At 46.9% G+C, this 22,076-nt stretch overlaps 1 protein-coding gene across 5 annotated transcripts in view; it reads right to left on the bottom strand.

Moving 5' to 3' along the window:
* Positions 1–679: 679 nt before the first annotated feature.
* LOC138472865 (interferon-induced protein with tetratricopeptide repeats 5-like) overlaps positions 680–22,076 on the bottom strand; it is a 156,030-nt gene continuing 134,633 nt past the window's right edge. For 4 of the 5 annotated variants that reach the window (XM_069611254.1, XM_069611251.1, XM_069611253.1 and 1 more), the window contains one exon: positions 680–4,842. In XM_069611254.1, the coding sequence (XP_069467355.1) occupies positions 3,390–4,842 (1,453 nt within the window). In that variant the 3' untranslated portion in view covers positions 680–3,389. Of the gene's footprint in view, positions 4,843–7,569; positions 8,178–22,076 lie in introns of those variants that run through there. The other variant, XM_069611255.1, reaches the window with a different exon arrangement.

A 22,076-nucleotide genomic window follows, 5' to 3' on the forward strand; every position in this document is an offset into this window, starting at 1 on the left:
GCGGATTCGGGTGCCTTCTCGCTCTGGGCTGAATCAATAGCTACAGACCTCCCTCCAGAAGCCTTTCCATGGAGTCTTAGTTCCTAGAATAGATAGTTGGTTCTGTGAGGTGCTGGGACAGGCAAGAGTAGGCACCTAGCTGTCCAGGGGCCACTTGACTGGAGGATCCATGGCGTCCAAGTTTTAGCAAAGGGGCTCGGCTGGAGGATATATTGAAGGCAACAGACCTGTTTTACAATTATGCATTTAAGATAAATTGAACCCCAGTGGACTGATTACACTTGTCAATTGTGGGTTATCTTTGAGCAAGCACGATACTTGCCTTTGTCTCTTTCCTTAGAGTGTAGATTGCATTTACTTACTAGTAGGTGGAATTGTCATTCTATTAAAGACTTAGAACTAGGTTTTATCCTACCCTGCCATGTGCATATGATCCATTTGATATGCATTGCTTCCCTACCTCATATCTACCTCTCCTTTCAACACCAGGACTAATTCCTCCATACAAGGACACGGACCCGGTCCTTCCCCATTCCCGTTTTAATCCGGGGCTGAGGAGCACAATGGATTGCTGTGGTTGTGTTTACTTCTTTCACTCGATGCTTTCAGCAGCTTTCACAGGTTCTCCCTTTATGACAGCATTATGTCCTCGATGGTTTTCAATGCGATTGACTGCCAGTAAAGTTTACTGTGCGCGTTTATTTTGAAATCGGATTACATCACATCACCATGTAAAGTAGCCAGACTTCTTACATTGTGAGCATACAGACATTTTACACACCAGAATAAAAAGAACATATATATACAGGCATGACTGTAGCACATCAGCGGATGTATTGCTCATATTAGAGAACAAAATCAATGAAAGTTAGGAAAGCATGTATGGTTTATCTATATTACAATGCTTGTTTTGGTGTGCAAGGTGCCATACCAGTGTTTATTGGTGAAGGATTTCATAACCTATTGATCAATCAAATGTCGTGCAACATAAACTTAAGGCTAAACATGCAATCAATTGTGCCTTTTATAATATGCAAAAGATTTACCACTTGGGTGTTTGGATCCTCATTTTCTTTTTTTATAATATTTACACTTAAAAAATCCTTCCCTTTAAAATATTAAACGGGAGATTTCTTGTATTATCTACATCTGTAAAATGCAAACGAAAAAGTACAGTAACAAACAGATGCAAGCATCTGGTTATGAAGCTTCATCTTGCATGTGAACACAAGGAGTGCCTCTGTGGTGGAAAAGGGCTGTGATGCCTTTTTGCCGATTCAAAATGTATCACAAGAAACATGTATTGGAATGGCCTTGAAGTGAAGGAGGCTTGGAATAGCTCATTGTGGGAGGGCTCACGAGAAAGTGGAGGCTGTGTTCTGACAGATTGAGGGACCAATGGTTGCAAAAACTGAAGCCACTAGAAAGGGACTGTGCAAATGGAAGGAGGAGAGGCCTCTTGACAACAGCTACACATGTATGGAGAAGGAAAGCCAGGGCTAACACAATTTTACAAAGTGAGCTAGCCAAACGTTTGCATTTATTTCAGAGTGCACATTATGACAATTTGGACTGCATTGATAACAAAGCCCACCTGTTTTGTCAACCTATGCTTCTCAAATCACAGAACATGAAGTACTCTTATACAGCAGAAGCAAGTGCAGTTCAGGGTTGACACTTTTTGGGTGGTAAGTAATGGACATCTGGGTGGTTAGCTCAGGAGAAAAGCGCTGGCTTCTCACATGGCACCGGCCTGAACTTCAAAACGTGAATCGACTGGCAGGTCCGATCAACATTCCGTGGTCAATAACATGAGTACAATTAAATGGGGTTCCAATAACTGCTGCTATTACAGCACATAGAAGATGGAGGAAGTTGGAATGCAGACAGTATATTATACCCACATGTAAGTGTGCCATGTCCACTTAACTTTGCCAAAGTAAGCACATGCATTTTACAGACAGTTTAAAGATGACTGTGACTGGAGTATTCTGGGAACAATGAACGTAGATGGTATTTACTTTGCATGGTCATTTCTAATTTAATGATGACTGATGTTCATTGTTATTTAGCAGTAGCAATGGTAATTGAGGAGCGAAGGCTTTACTCTTAATTTACATCTGTAGTTGACATAATTTGTGATCTTTGTGCACTTTATGTGAATTATTCTCTTTTTGGCATTACAACCTTTCTGTGGGCAAACGGTTCTGTTTATATATTGGAGATATCATTAAAAGAAACACCAACCATGGTACACTTCATTCAACAAAAGCTGGGTTTGAGAAGACTTGCTGAGCTAAGCAATATTCCTCAATGCTATGCTATGTAATTGGGATTTTAAACTGCACAACGCTGCCATTTGCATGGTCTCCGGGCACACTGGCAGGTCTGAAAGAGTAGGGTTAGTGGGGAGACAGGGAAAATGCAAGATAGCTTTCCCGTTGTGTTGATGCATGCAGTTTGAGAGTACCCTGAGCTATGCCTAAAGGTCTGTTTCTAGTTATGTAGGGATGGAGCTGGTCAAGCAGGCCAGTGACAAGACCATGCATGTATTTGTGTACTTGAGGGTGCGTGGTGCTAGGCTGCATTGGCCGAGAATGTGATATGTAAGTAGACTGTAGAGATGTAGCATTCTGTTGTTTGATGGGTGTGGAGAGGATATCCTAGAATCTCTAAGTAACCAAGAGTCACAGGTTATGCCTCATACGTTTTCTATAAACAAATACATATTATTGAATTGCCATGTGTTAGTGCCTTAGTTTGTATGCATATAATGTCATTTGATAAATCAACACCAAATTAGATTTCTCAGCCTAAAACTTAATTTTATCTTTAATGCTCGGAAAATATTGTCACTGCAGGTTGTCCAATGGTGACAATGCTGTGCAATCTTATAACAAACAAGGATGTCCCATTAAACCCATTGGGAAGTTTAATATACAATATTGTTAACATGGGTGCTATTATAAACCTTATTACATCTTGCTTATTTAGTACAACAGATGCCAAGAAAACATCTCCAAACTCTTTTCACTCACAAAAGCAAAATAATTATTTTTATCCAAAAACAGTTCACAAAATGCAATAATAAATTACAGTAATTGTTTTGTAGTTTTGAACGAAAAGGTATCGGAGATTGCTTTTGGCATTTGTTGTACCTGATAATGAAGATTAGTTGAATTTAAGGTTCATAATGACAGTTCTGTTGCAAATATAGCTTTTTGTGTTTCTTGTCACAATACTGTACAATCACATTAAAATACATAATTTTTCAGACTAATGTGAAATGCAGGCTGCCTGAAAGGAAATCAATAAAATAGTTAATTTTTGGAGGGAATGTGAAAGAGAGTGATATGTAGATAGAGGTATTTGTGCATTAAGGATATGAATCATATTGAAAGACGCATATCACACAAACCAGATAAGTATTCCTCATTGTCAGGCTCCAGCTGAAGTGCTTTCTCATAGCACTCAATCGCTTCCATCTTTTCTCCATCAAGTTGGTGCATGTATCCAAGGGCACCAAAAGCTGTGGCATTCCGTGCATTTCTTTGAAGCATTTTCTCAGCTAAGCCCTTCAGACAAACTTTACACATATCTCGTTCAAAATTTGCATCTTTGATCAACAGCCCTCTTTTATAATGCCTGATGGCTTCAGTTTCAGATTTTTTGTGATATTCTAGGTAGCGTCCGTAATTTAAGTTTACCTGTTGACTCTCTTGAGGAGTAAGATTAGCCATAGCAAGGACTTTCGTGAATGTTTCCTCTGCTTTTTCGTATTGGTTTGCTTCAGCGTACATGTTTGCCAGGTCCGTATATGCATAAATATACATAGTTTTTTGTTTGACAACCAATTCAAAATGATAAATCGCATTTCGAATGAGTTCCTCCTTTTCAACGTTAGAGCTTCTGGGAGGATATGATAATTTTGAATATTTCTTCATCCGAATCAACTTTTGCCTGTAGCAAAGACCTATTTGGTGATGGAGAAACCCAGATGTTGGTGTCAGGTTTATAGCCCGTTTCAGAAGCTTCAAGGATTCATCTGGTAACCCCTTCTTTCTGTAGAACTTGGCAGCATAGCGAAGGAGATATGGAAGATCTGGGGTCTTCTCGAGTGCCTCTTTCATGTATTGCTCAGCCTCTTCATATTGTTTCATCTCTTGCAGTTTCAAACTAAGAAGACTCATGACAACAGTGTCCCTTGGATTCAACTTCACTGCACGGCGCAACAATTCTAAGATTTCACCATTACTTACGGGGGTTTTCTGTTTAAAAAAACCGTAGAGACGATACTCTGCTATGGCATACCCATAATTCCATTCTGGTTCATCAGGTTCCAATTCTAGAGCTTTTTGGAAACAATCCTTTGCTTTTTCATAATACCTTCCTGCAAACTTAAGACAGGACCAACCCTGCTCTCCATATATTTCAGAAAGTTGAACCTTATAGCGGAAAGGGCTTGATAACGCTTTGCAGGCATCTTCAACTTTGGTTATGTATGTGTGAGCATCGTCCAGTTGGTTCAGGTGATAGTACACCCAGGAGAAATTCCCATAGGTAACAATGCTTTTCCTGTCTTGGTCATCAGTATGATTCTTCTGGATAAAATGCGCTGCCTTCTGGAGACTTTCAATAGCCTCTGCATTGTTTCCTTTCAGGTGCTTCGCATAAGCAAGCAAATTGTATACCATGGACTTGTTTTCCGTTATGCCAAATTCAATTTGCTCATACATTCTGTCCTCCAAATCATCAAGGTTTGTGTCATCCCTCAGCAGCCCCCACGTGAAGTGGCATTCCATTTGCAAGAGACTTTGATTCAAGTTATTTTTGGTAACCTCACTGTAGACATAAAGATAACACTACATTAATGCAAACATAACCATAGCAAATTGAACAAGTCTATAATACTTCAATTGGCAGATGTATATGATTTACAAAACTGCGAAACCACATCATGAATGTGCAAGTAAAATAGAGTAAATTGAAACATGAATCACATATACAGAAGGAAAATAGTATATAGATCACTGTTTTTGGAGTTAATTTCTATGCAGGGTTAATTTCTTCACTTATTTTAAGGTGAACACCTTTTAATGCATCATCCTTTAGGTCATTTTTGGGAAATATTCACTTGAAGGTTTCATGAATTTGCATATAATCAATAGTCATGAATCCGTTCCATCCTACTGAAATAGGAAGAACTAACCTAAGACAAGGAAGGGTTTAAAACAGTTCCACTTGTTTATTGGCAAAGCAAAGGGGTGTCCAGGTTCACTGCCATCATCAGTGTTTATTTTCTTTATTTAGAAGTTGTGAATACACTTAAAAGAAAATCAAATACATTATAAAACAATATTAACCTTAAATGCCTGATTGAAGAAAACCTAATATGAAACTGGATCTGACACAGATTCCAGAGGTGCCTTGAACAGGACTCTAAAGAGGATTCCACAGTAAACATTAGGGACCAGATTTGAAAAGGTTGTGACATCCAGTGTTGTAAACCTTCAGGTAAAGATCTCTTGGATACAGAAGATTTCCATTCAAGGGAAAGGTAATGTGTGGATATTATTAGCACCCGGCGGTGTCACTCAGCCAATAAGTGGAGTAGGAAAGTATGCATTACACAATAGCAATTGCCTGGATTCTTAACTCTTGAATCGGGTTGGCACACTGCTGGACCCCACACCCTCTGAGGCTCCAAAATAGGCCACCTGTGAGGAGTCAGTAATGCAAGGCGGACAACTGTTTGATGATTTATCAAAGTATGCCATTTTATTCTTAAAATAATATTTAAAAAAAATGCTTCACTGATCCCACTCTACTGTGAATTTCCCTGCCTATCCAACTCTAAGGGAACCCACTCTAGCACAGAATAACTGGCTACACACTCAGCAATAAACATGCAAAGAAAATATATGGCAATACAACATGACATGAACAACATTCACAGTTCCTGAATAACCTTCTAATGTCCTGGGTAATTTTCCTTCCCCAGAATTCAAAGTCAACTCTGGAAATATTCAACCAAAGAAAGAAAGGTCTTGAATAATGTCATGATGTTTCAAAGTCCAAGTAAAAGTTCATTAACCAAAGTTCCACTGGCAACAAATCTCTTCTCCCTGGGTAAAATATTCACTTTACACAAAAAAATGTGTCAGAGTTCAAAAAGGAAATGCAATCTGCACACTGTTAGTAACACACATTTCTTGGTCAACAGCTAGGATTTATTTAGTTACAGTTTGTAACATTCACAATGGTATATTTGTCAAGATGACTTCTCAGTACTGCTGCTTCTATTTCAACAACCACACTTCTACTTGATTTACAATGAGTCACCTTTCTCTCATAGTATTCCACCTTGTTTAGACTACTGCAATGTTGCATCGACTGACAAGCAGATATACCACCACAGTTTCAGTACTTCGGACTACTTTCACAGCTTCAGTGATTTGACTTTTAGACAGGCTTCAACAAGATATACTTTAACGTACTTCAACACCCTGTGGTAGGCCAGGCACTCTTCCTCTGAATATCTATTTTTAAAAGGGGCAGCCTCTTTGCCTCTCTTGTCTGTCTGCCACAATGACAATTTGCCTTTAAGACTCACTTCTCTCTGCCTTCCACAGTCTTTGGCACTACAGGTTGTGTCTTCTTCAAAATCATCTTTACAAGCAGTCTGTTTCCCTTCACCAGCTTCACCTATACCTTTCTGCCAGCTATCAGCCCAATTAATTATCCGGAAACCTTGGTGTGACTCTGTCAGCTTCAGGTAATGCTTGCACACTTGTATCTTAGGCCAATTAACTGTTAGTAACTTCAAAATATAGTTAGATTGCTTTTCAACTTCGAGAATGTTAATATGGGGAAACACTTGGCATGGGATATGCTTGTTCTCTGCTTCAGTAATATATACATGTTAACTTCTTATTTGTGAAAGGTATGCCTTGTTCAAGTAAAGAATAGAATGCAGTCTTCCTTTAGAAATCACAATTAGGCACACGCAACAACTCCATGATGTCGTTTTCAGAGTTTAAAAATGTAAATTTCGGTATTGAATTGTATTCTCATGTAGTGTGAAGGAAAGAGTTCAGTCCTCCTTTGGGAATCACAATTAGGCACATGCGACCATGTAGTTTTTAGAAGTTAAAGACTGGTTGGGTATTTGGTAATGGTCTTTGCAACGTTCAATTTCTTTAAATGGTGTCTCGTGACCACTCCTTCAAATAGTAACAGTCTTATAATGGTGAACAATGGATGTAAGCAGTATTCTCTTCATACGCGAGTAAAAGGACTTTTCATTTAAACTCAAGTGCTACATTTCCCATTATTCAGGTACTTCAGAGTAACAGTCTTAGAATGGTGAACAAGGGATGTAAGCAATATTTTATTTCTACGCCAGTAAAAGAACTTCTCATTTACATGCAAGTGCTACATTTCCCATTATTCAGGTACTTCAGATTCAATTAACAACTTCTCGCTTTACTCATACACGAGTGAATGGGGAACTAGATACTGTTGTCGGCAATGCTTGCACAAGGTATTAGAGTGCTGAGTTTCACTTACCGTCTTCTTCAACACTTGCTCTGTGGCTTGCACTGATTCTACAACCTCCACCATGTCTTCTGCTGCTTCTGGCTGCTTAAGGACACACACCCTTCCTCTGTGAAGGTGTCTCTGATCCGGCCACACATTCCTGGAGCCCCTCTTGCTCCTGAGACTCACGGCTTGGTAACTGCTCCTCGCCTCAGTGTCTTCAGCACGTTCAGTACGCGGCAACCATGGCAATCGGGCTCACATGAGGAAAGCCAGGTCTCCTGCACGCCTTCCGCTATACAGCCACTGCACTTCAGAGTTTGGGGAAACAGGACCCTCTCAGAATATGCAGGTGAAATCTGCTCTCGCCATGTTCCGGCATCCCTTTTGTTCTCCCACTTCTGCTTGGTTTGCCAGTCTCGTGCCTTCTGCCTTCTTCCTTCTGATACTACTGCTATGGCTTGCATTCCAGTCACAGTTCCAGCTCCCTCATCTTCTTCCAATTCCATGCAACTCAGGGTGGTTTGTATGCCTCCCAGGTTTTTTCAGGTGTGGGCTCGTAGGCCAATTGCCTGACTCATGCAACTTCAATCCTCTTCCTGGTCCCAGTACATCTGGGATTCTGGGACGTGTAGTGCCCTTCTGCAAATGTGTTTCTTCTAGCAATTTTAAGATTTGTTTTCCCTGAACACATTAAAAGATGGACTGTTAGAATTAGCTGTTACAGAGGAAGGTAAGTTATTTAAGACAACATTTCCATACTCCTTTACATTATACCCTTGGGAGTAAGAAGGGTGTTTTACTTGGGAAACTTTGGAAGATTCTTCTGTTTTTAAAGGGGAAGTGCGCTTAAAAATGGTATTGTCCCGATCGTTCTGGCATGTCATGTTAAGCATACTGTGATCAATCATAAAAAAGGTTCCTATGCATCTTATCTTAGTTTTCCTCACTTTTACACATGCAAAAACAACATGTAAGGCGTGGCCATCTTGTGCTAATCTTATCCGTCGATGCATTGTTCTAAATTCAAATGCCCTTTCGGCAATAATACAGATCGCCCGCCCCTGAAGCTGACATCACTTGTCCGAACGATCTGCTCCACCTATTTTCATTACATTCATGGCCAGCGTAGCCCAACGTGCCACGTCATCACCCACACCTGCAGAAACAGGAAGATCAACACAGATAGCCACACAGAGAGCGTACCTTCTCTGTCTTGCAAAAAATATCAATAGTCTGCAATGTAACAAGTGCTTTTATTTTTTAAAGACCGTTCACAAGCGTATAAAGTCCACGAAAGGACCAATATTTTTTTGTCCATGTAAGTCAGAGCTAACAAACATTGCATGACTCATGGCATGCTGTTTACGATGAATGGTAATTCTTGTGTGTCCTTGTGTTTCCTTATGTTACAGTAGCAAACATTCGAATGATCCATTTGGTGCTCCGTGTGGGAGAAGAAATTGATTATTTGCACTTTCAAGCCCACCGCTTTTGTTTCTGCATTTTGCTACATCTGGAATGCTGACAGGTAGCTCCTTGTTGCTGGAACTGCCAAAGGGCAGATTGGTCCCAGTCGGTCGTCCCACATAACGGTGATCGAAAAAACACTGTTTATGGTAATCCGCCAATGTTGATTGAAGAATCCGTCTGCTGGTAGCTGGAAACTATTGCATGGGCAGTACGGTGCAAAATATCTGCGAACATAACACAATAAAAAATACATTTCAGTACCCATTCTGTACTCTAATATAACAAGTTACTGTATAACTCATAACTGTTTGAAACCAAATCATAAGCACAAACCACAAATATTGAACACAGGCATGACAACATGGGGTAGTACTTGAGACCACCAGTTGCGTACAAGTTGTGCGCTATGAAGTAGGTATCGCTCCCAATGCGACGGAGAACCACATGGAGAAAACGAAGAACAAAGATAGCAACCTTTTAGGTTGAGCCACTGACAGATGTCATTATAACGAAGCTGGCAAGATGACTGATCGATGAGCAACCGCTCTGTACGACGTATCGCATAAGTGCATAAGTGTAAACTAACTTTAGGACTGTCCACTCTCAATATAGTAAATGTTATCATTTTTGTGGCTATTCCACAACTGGTGTCCTTCGAGCAGTTGCTGACTAGTGTTCAAGCCCAAATAACAAAAAAGGCGCTTGTTTTCAGCGATCGGAGGCAGAGAAGTGTAGGTTTTGATTTTGAAATAGAATGCAGGGAAAACAAAATACAAGGCAATGATGCGTGCCTGTGTTTCAGAAAAGGAAGTACAGTTTCAAACTTCCATGTAAAATGTTATGCCACGTTAACGTGTAAACATTCCGGAATGGTGTGTGTTGCTGCAACACACGTGTTTATATCAGCCCTTAAAGGAAATTCTATATAAACCCCACCTCACCCTCGCCCAGAACTGTTTCATGCCACCAAGCGCATTCCGTGTTGATGTAGTAGTCGGCTGTAGCATATTATCATACTTTTCACAATGTTACTTGTGAGAGTTAGATAGACCATACCTTTGCTACATGGAGAGATGAGCTCAGCTTACACACGCTGTAATTTTCAGATGGCTGAGCAAAAAAAACAATTGTAGCCTGCCATCCTACGTAATACTGTTATGTACACTGTCTTACCAATCAACGGTGCATTTTCAGACACTGTGTGTGATGTCATTACTGGTGCTGTGGCCTTTCGCAAGGCACCAACATTCACACTGTATTCAGAGAACCTTTGTGATACTTTTTTTGTATTCTGTACATTTAAACAGTGTTATCCTTGCTAGCTGCTGTGATGCTGGAAATGCATTGGAGGGGCAGGGCCTCCCTGTCCTTGTCCTGTAGTCCTTTTTCATTTGTGTTCTGTATTATTTTCAGACAAGGAGTCCATGTGGGACTCCTGACAGTGCAGCTCTTCCTGTTTTTGGTTTGGTGTACAGACCCATGGGATACCCTTATGGCACTCATGGGTGTGGGGTACAGCCCTGTGCCGCAAGTGTATGTTTTTGGGCACCTGTGTGTGGCCCACAGAGCAGGGTATGGTCTGGTGGCAGCTCCATGCTGAATTTGACAGGTGCTCTGAGTATCCTCCATTTTGGGATACCCAGGCCCTGCCATTGGAATCAGTTGATTCCTGATAGGAAACAAGATGGCCCCTGTGTCCTCTTGCTTTCTATTGCCTGTTACCTTGTTTTCCCAAAGTACTGGGAAGCCCTGACTCTGTCCCTTCTCCCTGACTGGCTGTTGGGTAGAAGTTCCATATATGGTGTTGTTGTGAAGTCCAGGCCACACTGGCTGGAGCCTTCCCAGTGACTGTATGTTGTGGGTACACCCTATGGGTTGGACCTGGGTGAATGGAGTGTGTGACCAATATGCACTATTTGTTGTGGATGTTTGGTATCTGGTGTTTGACAAAATGACTGAGACAGCCCTGCCGAAAACTGGTATGAATGCAGTGTGTAGTGTTGAATGGCTGGGTGTGATGCTGGAAATGCATCAGAGGGACAGGGCCTCTGAATCCTTGTCCTTTACTGCCTTTTATCGTGTGTTCTGTCGTGTTTTCTGCCCAGGAGTCCATGTGGGACTCCTGGCAGTGCAGCTCTCTCTTTTGGTTTGGTGAACAGACCCATGGGATACCCTTATGGCACCCATGGGTAGGGGTACAACTCTGTGCCCCTAGTGTATGTTTTTGGGCACCTGTGGGTGGCCCACAGAGCAGGGTAGGGGCTGGTGGCAGCTCCATGCTGAATTTGACAGGTGCTCTGGGTGTCCTCCATTTTGGGATACCCCAGCCCTGCCATTGGGATCAGTTGATTCCTGATAGAAAACAAGATGGCCCCTGTGGCCTCTTGCTTTCTATTGCCTCTTACCTTGTTTTCCCAAAGTCCTGGGAAGCCCTGACTCTGTCCCTTCCCCCTGACTGGCTGTTGGGTGGAAGTTCCATATATGGTGTTGTTGTGAAGGCCCAGCTAGACTGACTGGAGCCTTCCCATTGACTGTATGTTGTGGGTACCTCCTGTGGGTGGGACCTGGGTGAATGGAGTGTGTGACCAATATACACTCCTTGTTGTGGTTGTCTGGTTTCTGGCATGTGAGACAAAGACTGAGACAGCCCTGCCCGAAACTGGCCTGAATGCAGTGTGTAGTGTTGAATGGCTGGGTACTTGTCCCAATCCACATTCCTTGTTGTGAGTGTCTGAAAGGGAGGAGTGTGGCCTGAATGCACTGTGTGCCTGATTGGCTGACTGACTGCATGAATGCCCTTCTGTGTGATTGGCTGCTGTGTGTGTGCCAGCAGTGTGGATGAGAGACAGGATAGTATATCTGGGGACCTCTCACCACTGGAAATTGTTCAGAAGCGTTCAGAAGCTGAGTCTCCACTCAAGAGTAACTGGAACTGCTGACCCTCGACGCCCAGCTGGAAGAAGAAGACTTGCTGTTGCATTTGCTTCGACTGATCCGAAGGCTGCCGTGCTCGTCGAGGACTGACCCGAGAGAGGACCTGGCTAGGCGCCCTCTTCCCGTGCTCCGAGGGACCATCGAGCACCGCTGAATCTTCGCCGAAGCTCCCTGGACGCCAGACCATCGAAAGGCTGCCGACCGGAGAAGGGGACTGCCGAGGAGATCGAAGTGAAGCACCCGGACATCGACGCCGTCGAAGTCCATTGCCGTCGACCAGGGTTCGCAGGTCTGTGTAACCGCTGGAGGCCCGTCGAAGTTGTGTTGCCCAGCCATGGGAACCACTTGACGCCGTGCCGCCGACGACCGGAGCCGTCCGCTCCTTGCCTAAGAACATTTGAATTGAAGGACTCCCTCGACCGCACCGTCGACCGCTTTATCCTGCCGGAGAAAGTCGAGGACGACCAACGCGCCGAGGAGAATCCGCCGGTGGGTTTCCCGCCACCTCACGACCCCAAAGACTCGAGTGACTCGACGCCCTTGCTGGGCCACCGTCATTCACAATCTTTGCGGTCCAGAACTAGTGTCGCCGAGGTGCCCCGCACGCCTCTTCCTTGCAGGACGCCGACGTCTCGACGCCGACGAGCACCGCTCAGATCGAAGCCTGCCGCCTCATCGACGCCGTCCTACCCCGTTTGTTGTCGGACGTTCGACGCCCCGTGTCTCCCGCTTGAAAGGGAAGGCATTCAAGAAGGGCCGTCGATTCCCCGACACCGAACACCGAGTTCCTCGACGCTTCTCGACGCCTCTCGACGATCCGTGACTCCTGCTTTAAAGGGGGTCATTCAAGAAGGATCTGTCGACGCCTCTTCGAAGAACTCGACTCCACCAGGTACATTGGGGGGGTAAAAACATTGTAAGAGAGAATAAGACTATTGAACAATATATGGACTGGGCTTGTGTTATATCTCTTTATTTTACAGGTTGTCCAGGTGGGGGGATCTCCACACAGAACGGTGTCCAGTAGCAAGGGCCAGTCTTCTGCCCATTGATTCAACCATCTGTTTTCTCTCCTCTCTCTATTGCTGGTTTCCTTCTTATTGATCTGTGTGCCATTTTAACAGTATTGTGAATGCACTTTAATGAGGTCTAATATTAGTGGTACCACTTTAGAATTGTAGATATTTACCATTATTGATTTTCCTGAGCACAAAGTGTGTTATTGTGATAACTGTACATAACCCTTGAATATTAATTATATAAAGACTGTGTTTTCAGTAATACAGTGTGTGGACATTCCTTTGTGGGGGCTTGGGGATACACTGTACTTAAGAACCAGCCTGCATCACCTCCTGAGAAGCTAGGCCTTGATTGCTCGTCCATAGCTACCATAATAGAGAATCTTGGCTGGGGTCCTCTGTGCCTCTCCTCTACCATATAGAGAGCGGAAGTACAGACCCCCCCACCGGTCTTTACAAGCTGGTGGCAGCGGTGGGATGCTTATGGTTTTAAGAATCAGTGTATAACCGTGCCACTTACAAAATATCCGCACTTTATTAGATTAAGGTTTGGGTGTGTACCAAATAACTGCATCACAAGCAATGGAGCCCATTGCGAATGGTAAATTGACTAGGATGAGCTTAGAGGCTCTCCAGAGTGCTTGTGAAGCCAGGGAGTTAGACTTTGTGGATAAGTCTAGGGCGGAGCTGATAGCTGCCCTGGTGGACTACCAGACTGATGGTGAAACTCTTGATGAAGGGGGGATGCAACCAGTGAGGACTCTGCCCCTGGGGTTGTCACTGAATCTGTTTCTGGGAATGCCGCCATTCCTGCTGCCTCTGTTCCAAACCCCAGCAATTCCATGGAACTTGAGTTATTAAGGATGAAGTTAGCCTTTGAATACCGCAAGTTGGAAATAGAAGCTGAGCTTAAGAAAGAGGAGCTGGCACAGCAAGTGGAACTCAAGAATAGGGATCTTGCGCTCAAAGACAAGGACACTGAATGTCAGAGAATCCAGTTAGAGAAAGCTTGAGTGGAGACTTCAGCTAAACCAGTTGAGAGTGGCAGGTCCCCAGCCACCAAGTTTCTGAAAGATTTGGTTGGTGTGTTTGTGGAGGGTTCAGATATCCTCCAATGGATTGAAGCGTTTGAAATGGCTTGTGCAATTCATGATGTGGATAAAAGAGATTGGGCTAAGTGTTTGTTAAGCAGAGTGCCTCAAACTGGATATGACTGTATTCTGAAGCTGAGTGTGGAAGAAAGGGGTCAGTATGAGTGTATGAAGTCTGCTTTAATTGCCAAGTTTGGCAAGACACCTACCCAATACCTTAAAAGGTTCAGGGATTTTAAGAAAAGAGAGAATATGTCTTGGGTTGACTGGGTGAGTGCTGCGCACATGAACATGATGGGGTGGATTGATGGATACAAGGTTAAGACTTTTGTTGAATTGTCCCACCTGTTGTTTTTTGAGCATTTTTCTGAAGCCTGTTCACCAGAGCTGCGTCAGTATGTTGCTGACCAGAACATTTTGGACCCCTTTAAGCTGGCTAGGTTGGCTGACAAGTGGGTCTCCCACCGGGTGTCCCCTAAGGACTCCAGTGGGAAGGACAAGGACAAAGAAAAGGGGACCTCTCAGAAAGCTGAGGAGTCCCAAAAGCAATCACAGTCGGGTAAACCAAAACCTTCCTCTCCTAAGACCCAAAAATCTAGTGGGGATAAGTCCTCTGTGGGTGGGAATAAGAGTAGTGGTCCACCTGCTGCAAAGCAGGCTCCCAGTGGTTCCAGTACCGTACCCCGCACTCCTGGCACTTGTTGGGACTGTGGGGCTCTGGATCACAAAAGGGATGACTCCAAGTGTAAAGGTAAGGCACTTGGAGTACAGGCTGTCAGCCTGACCTACCCTTACCCCGTGTCTGAGGTGGAGGCCACTGTCCTCCCCTCCTCTACTGGGATCACATTTGGTGCTCCGGTAGAGATTTCCTTAGTGTCCCTTGGGGCCTGGGACCAGTACGCAGAAGTACTGGCGACTATCCCGCAGAACACCCGTAGGTTTTTGAGAAGTGTCCTCTTGAATGGCCAGCCTTCTACTGGTTTGAGAGACACTGGGGCAAGCATGAGAGTGGTGGACAGGACCCTGCTCAAGCCAGAGGACTATGTAGGTGCTCCTCTGAGAACCACCAGGTTAGCTGGTGGGCCTCCCAAATTATCGCCTGTAGCCTTAGTCACACTCATGATTGGAGACAAGACAGCAAAGCTTCCTGTCCTGGTTCAGGACAATGTCCCTGCTAACATTCTGTTAGGAAATGATCTAGTAGAGTTGGGGTTGATCTCGGATGGTCTTCCCATGACTGCGGCTGCGGTCACTAGGTCACAGGTGACAGCGGGTCTGACTGTGAGTCAGGTACCCGAGCCAAAGGCGAGGCCTAAGGCAAGAAGAAGGAAGACCAATAAGGCCACCTCTGTGGGGGGAACACCTTCTCTTCCTGCTGTTCCGACAGCACCCATTGGGATCCATGCTCCGGACGGGCCGGGTCCAGTGGAAAACCCAAACTCAACTCCTGTGGGAGAAGAGACAGAAGACTCTCCTGTGGGAGAGGTTCTCAACCCGGAGGATCATCCCGACCTTCAATGCTTGTTAGCTGAAGGGGGACCCTCCCGGGCAGACTTCTGTAAGGGACAGAGAGAGTGCCACTCTCTCGAGGGTCTGAGGAAACAGGCCCTGTCCCAGGCACAAGGTGAAGTGCCTAGGACATTCAAGATTTATTGGGAGGGTGAGTTCCTTGTTAGTGAGCCCACTAAGCCTGAACCTGGTGCCCTCAAGAGGTTGGTGGTACCCCAGGTTTACAGGCCCTTCCTACTGCAGTTGGCGCATGAGGTGCCCTTGGCTGGTCATCTTGGGACCAAGAAGACTAAGCAGAGGCTCTCTGCCCATTTCTACTGGCCACGGATGGGAGTAGAGGTGGAGTCCCACTGCAGGACCTGCCCCACTTGTCAGTTGTCTGGCAAGACTGGAGGCAGGGTCATTGCCCCACTGCAGCCATTACCAGTGGTTGGCACACCATTTGAGAGGGTGGGCATCGACATCGTCGGTCCCCTTGACCCTCCCACTTCAGGTGGACATCGGTTCATCCTGGTCTTGGTAGATCATGCCACCAGGTACCCTGAGGCAATACCCCTTCGGACTGTTACTGCCAAGGTGGTTGCCAGGGCTCTCCTGGGCATTTTCACCCGTGTTGGATTCCCCAAGGAGGTTGTCTCTGACAGAGGATCCAATTTCATGTCTAGTTACATGAAAACCATGTGGAAAGAGTGCGGGGTAACCTACAAGTTCTCCACCTCTTACCACCCCCAGACCAATGGTCTGGTTGAGAGATTTAACAAAACTCTCAAGGGCATGCTAGGTGCTTTGGAAGAGCCCCTAAGGAGGAAATGGGATCTCCTCCTGCCATGCCTGCTGTTTGCTTACAGAGAGGTACCTCAAGAGGGTGTTGGTTTCAGCCCCTTTGAGTTACTCTTTGGACATCCCGTGAGGGGGCCCCTCGCCTTGATCTGAGAAGGCTTGGAGGCCACCCCTCCAGGTCCCGCCAAGCAAGTGGAGGACTATGTGTTAGGCCTCAGGCGGAGGATGACACAAATGATGGGTCAGGCAACAGCAAATCTCAAGGCCAGCCAGGAATTGAATAAGTACTGGCATGACCTTAAAGCTTCACAAGTGGATTGGACAACGGGGCAGGAAGTCCTTGTGATGGAGCCTACAAAGCCTAGAGCTTTGGCCGATAAATGGACTGGACCCTTCCGGATAATCTCCAAGATGGGCGAAGTCAATTATCTGGTTGACATGGGTGCCTCTGGGGTAGCCCCTCAGGTATTCCATGTCAACAGGCTCAAGCCTTTCCACAGGCGTGCCGAGGTCTCATGTCTCTTGCTAGCTTCAGGGCAAGAAGAGGATGAGAGTGAGCCCCTTCCTGATTTGCTGCATAGCAACCCTCATGATGGCTCAGTGGAGGGCGTACGTCTCTCTCCAGATTTGACAAGAGAGCAGCAGAGGGCCTGCAGGGCTTTGCTCCAGCAGTATGCCTCTCTGTTTTCACTGACACCGGGCCTTACACCGTGGTGTAAGCACGAAATTGACACTGGTGACAGTGTGCCTGTCAAAAGCAGGTGCTACCGTATGTCAGATACCGTCAAGAACCACATCCAGGCTGAGGTCGCCAAGATGTTAGATCTGGGTGTTATTGAACCCTCAACCAGTCCCTGGTCCAGTCCAGTGGTCCTTGTCCCCAAGGCAAGTTCCCAGGCGGGTACCAAGGATTGGAAGTTCTGTGTGGACTACCGAGGAGTCAATGCCGTCACCAAAACTGACGCGCACCCATTGCCCAGGGCTGATGAGCTCGTGGACACCATAGGTGCTGCCAAATTTGTGAGCACCTTTGACCTTACCTCAGGCTATTGGCAAATAGCTCTGACGGACCATGCCAAGGAAAAGACGGCCTTCTCAACACCTGAGGGACTCTACCAGTTTAGGGTCATGCCTTTTGGGTTGAAGAATGCCCCTGCCACCTTCCAGAGATTGGTCAACCATGCGCTCAGTGGGCTGGAAGCCTTTTGTGTGGCTTACTTAGACGACATTGCCGTCTACAGTTCCACCTGGGAAGAGCATTTGACACATCTGGATAAGGTGTTGCAGGCCTTGAAAAGGGCTAACCTCACTATCAAGGCCACCAAGTGCCAGATAGCTCAGGGGAAAGTTACCTATCTTGGTCATGAGGTAGGAGGGGGTCAAATCCAACCTCTCTCCAGTAAAGTACAGGATGTACAGAACTGGGAGACTCCCACTACTCAAACCCAGGTGAGAGCCTTTTTGGGTCTCACTGGGTACTATCGCAATTTCATGGCAGACTATGGAACCATAGCTGCACCCCTGACAGCTCTAACTTCACCCAAACAGCCTAGGAAGGTTAATTGGACCGAAGACTGTCAGAGGGCCTTTGATGGCTTGAAAGAAAGTCTGTGTAGGGCACCTGTGTTGTGTGCGCCTGACTACAGCCGACCCTTTATCGTCCAGACGGATGCCTGCGACACCGGAATTGGAGCTGTCTTGTCCCAGTTAGATGACAAAGGGAGAGAACATCCTATCATATTCATCAGTAGACAACTCAAGGGTAGAGAACTTAGGTGGGCTACTGTTGAAAAGGAGTGTTTTAGCATAGTTTGGAGCCTTAGGCGTTTTAGGCCCTACCTTACGGGGTCTACCTTCAAGGTCCAAACAGATCATAAGCCCCTGAAGTGGCTTATGCAGATGAAGGGTGAGAATCCGAAATTGCTCAGGTGGTCCATTAGCCTGCAAGGGCTAGACTTCACCATAGAGCACAGACCAGGGAAGAGTCACGATAATGCAGATGGCCTTTCCAGAAGGTATGTTGACCGTCTGGATGAGCGTGTCTATCCCGTGGGAGATTAGAGACCCTCCACCTCAGTCTGGGGGGGGCGACTGTGATGCTGGAAATGCATCAGAGGGACAGGGCCTCTGAATCCTTGTCCTTTACTGCCTTTTATCGTTTGTTCTGTCGTGTTTTCTGCCCAGGAGTCCATGTGGGACTCCTGGCAGTGCAGCTCTCTCTTTTGGTTTGGTGAACAGACCCATGGGATACCCTTATGGCACCCATGGGTAGGGGTACAACTCTGTGCCCCTAGTGTATGTTTTTGGGCACCTGTGGGTGGCCCACAGAGCAGGGTAGGGGCTGGTGGCAGCTCCATGCTGAATTTGACAGGTGCTCTGGGTGTCCTCCATTTTGGGATACCCCAGCCCTGCCATTGGGATCAGTTGATTCCTGATAGAAAACAAGATGGCCCCTGTGGCCTCTTGCTTTCTATTGCCTCTTACCTTGTTTTCCCAAAGTCCTGGGAAGCCCTTACTCTGTCCCTTCCCCCTGACTGGCTGTTGGGTGGAAGTTCCATATATGGTGTTGTTGTGAAGGCCCAGCTAGACTGACTGGAGCCTTCCCATTGACTGTATGTTGTGGGTACCTCCTGTGGGTGGGACCTGGGTGAATGGAGTGTGTGACCAATATACACTCCTTGTTGTGGTTGTCTGGTTTCTGGCATGTGAGACAAAGACTGAGACAGCCCTGCCCGAAACTGGCCTGAATGCAGTGTGTAGTGTTGAATGGCTGGGTACTTGTCCCAATCCACATTCCTTGTTGTGAGTGTCTGAAAGGGAGGAGTGTGGCCTGAATGCCCTGTGTGCCTGATTGGCTGACTGACTGCATGAATGCCCTTCTGTGTGATTGGCTGCTGTGTGTGTGCCAGCAGTGTGGATGAGAGACAGGATAGTATATCTGGGGACCTCTCACCACTGGAAATTGTTCAGAAGCGTTCAGAAGCTGAGTCTCCACTCAAGAGTAACTGGAACTGCTGACCCTCGACGCCCAGCTGGAAGAAGAAGACTTGCTGTTGCATTTGCTTCGACCGATCCGAAGGCTGCCGTGCTCGTCGAGGACTGACCCGAGAGAGGACCTGGCTAGGCGCCCTCTTCCCGTGCTCCGAGGGACCATCGAGCACCGCTGAATCTTCGCCGAAGCTCCCTGGACGCCAGACCATCGAAAGGCTGCCGACCGGAGAAGGGGACTGCCGAGGAGATGGAAGTGAAGCACCCGGACATCGACGCCGTCGAAGTCCATTGCCGTCGACCAGGGTTCGCAGGTCTGTGTAACCGCTGGAGGCCCGTCGAAGTTGTGTTGCCCAGCCGTGGGAACCACTTGACGCCGTGCCGCCGACGACCGGAGCCGTCCGCTCCTTGCCTAAGAACATTTGAATTGAAGGACTCCCTCGACCGCACCGTCGACCGCTTTATCCTGCCGGAGAAAGTCGAGGACGACCAACGCGCCGAGGAGAATCCGCCGGTGGGTTTCCCGCCACCTCACGACCCCAAAGACTCGAGCGACTCGACGCCCTTGCTGGGCCACCGTCATTCACAATCTTTGCGGTCCAGAACTAGTGTCGCCGAGGTGCCCCGCACGCCTCTTCCTCGCAGGACGCCGACGTCTCGACGCCGACGAGCACCGCTCAGATCGAAGCCTGACGCCGTTCTACCCCGTTTGTTGTCGGACGTTCAACGCCCCGTGTCTCCCGCTTGAAAGGGAAGGCATTCAAGAAGGGCCGTCGATTCCCCGACACCGAACACCGAGTTCCTCGACGCTTCTCGACGCCTCTCGACGATCCGTGACTCCTGCTTTAAAGGGGGTCATTCAAGAAGGATCTGTCGACGCCTCTTCGAAGAACTCGACTCCACCAGGTACATTGGGGGGGTAAAAACAATCACTGAGAAGGGTATTCAGCAGTCAGTCAGCCAATCAGGCATACAGTGCTTTCAGGACATTCTCCTCCCTCTCAGACACTCACAACAAGGGATGTGTATTGGGACAAGTACCCAGTGTAAAGACCGGTGGGGGGGTCTGTACTTCCGCTCTCTATATGGCAGAGGAAAGGCACAGAGGACCCCAGCCGAGATTCTCTGATATGGTAACGCTGGTCGAGCAATCAAGGCCTAGCTTCTCAGGAGGTGATGCGGGCTGGTTCTTAAGTACAGTGTATCCCCAAGTCCCCACAAAGGAATGTCCACACACTGTATTACTGAAAACACAGTCTTTATATAATTAATATTCAAAGGTTATGTACACTTATCACAATAACGCACTTTGTGCTCCGGAAAATCAACAATGGTAAATATCTACAATTCTAAAGTGGTACCACTAATATTCGATTAGAGTGCATTCAACAAGGCTGTGAAAATGCCACACGGATCAATAGCAATGAAACCAGCAATAGAGAGAAGAGAGAAAGCAGACGGATGAAACAATAGGCAGACGACTGGTCCTCGCTACTGGACACAGCTCTGAGTGGAGATCCCCCCACCTGGGCAACCTGTAAAATAACGATATATAAAACAAGCCCAGTCCATATATTGTTCAAGAGTCTCGTTCTCTCCCACAATGTTTTACCCCCCCAATGTACCTGGTGGAGTAGAGTTCGTCGGCGAGGCATCGACCGATCCTTCTGGAGTGACTCCCTTTAAGGTAGGAGCCACGGATCGTCGAGAGGCGTCGCGGACTCTGGGTTCGGTGTCGGGGAATCGGCGGCCCTTCTTGAATGTCGCCCCTTTCAAGCGGGAGACACGGGCGCCGAACGTCCGACCGTGAACCGGGTAGAACGACGTCGATGAGGCAGCAGGCTTTGATCCGAGCGGTGCTCGTCGACGACAGAGCGTTGGCGTCCTGCAAGGAAGAGGCGTGCGAGGCACCTCGGTGACGATAGTTCTGGACCGCAAAGAGATGAAGAAGAACTGTGGCCCAGCAAGGGCGTCGAGTCGTCGGCGTCTCTGCGGTCTTTGGGTGGCGGGAAACCCACCGGTGGATACTCCTCGGCGCGTCGACGGTCAGGCCTTCTCCCACAGGAGACGGCACGGCGATGCAGACGAGAGCGTCCGTTGATCAAGTTGAAGTTCTTAGGCAAACGGGAGCACGGCGGCTCCGGTCGGCGACGGCGGTCGTCGACAGTGGCGGACAACAGTCCGGGTGCTTCGCTTTGGGATTCCTCAGCAGTCCCCGTATCGGGTCGGCAGCCTGTCGTAGGTCTGTCTACCAGGGAGCGTTGGCAAAGGTCAGCTGTGCACGATGGTCCCTCGTAGCTCGGGAAGAGGGCGCCTTACCAGGTCCTCTCTGGGTCAGTCCTTGGAGACACAGCAGCCTTTAGATCGTGAAGGAGAGCCACGGCAATCCTTCTCCTCCAGCAGGGCCTCAAGGTCAAGCGTCAGTTACTCCAGTTACTCGTCGTAGTGGACTTCAGCTTCTGAACAATTTCCAGTGGTGAGAGGTCCCCAGATATACTATTTGGTCTCTCATCCACACTGCTGGCACACACTCAGCAGCCAATCGTACAGAAGGGCATTCATGCAGTCGGTCAGCCAATCAGGCACGCAGGGCATTCAGGCCACTCTTCTCCCGCTCAGACACTCACAACAAGGAATGTGGATTGAGACAAGTACTCAGCCATTCAACTCTACATACTGCATTCAGTCCAGTTTCGGGCAGGGCTGTCTCAGTCTTTGTCTCTTATGGCAGAAACCAGACAGC

The sequence above is a fragment of the Ambystoma mexicanum genome, chromosome 8, assembly GCF_040938575.1.
Source record: "Ambystoma mexicanum isolate Mex_15411 chromosome 8, UKY_AmexF1_1, whole genome shotgun sequence".
In the NCBI taxonomy this organism is placed as follows: Eukaryota; Metazoa; Chordata; class Amphibia; order Caudata; family Ambystomatidae; genus Ambystoma; species Ambystoma mexicanum.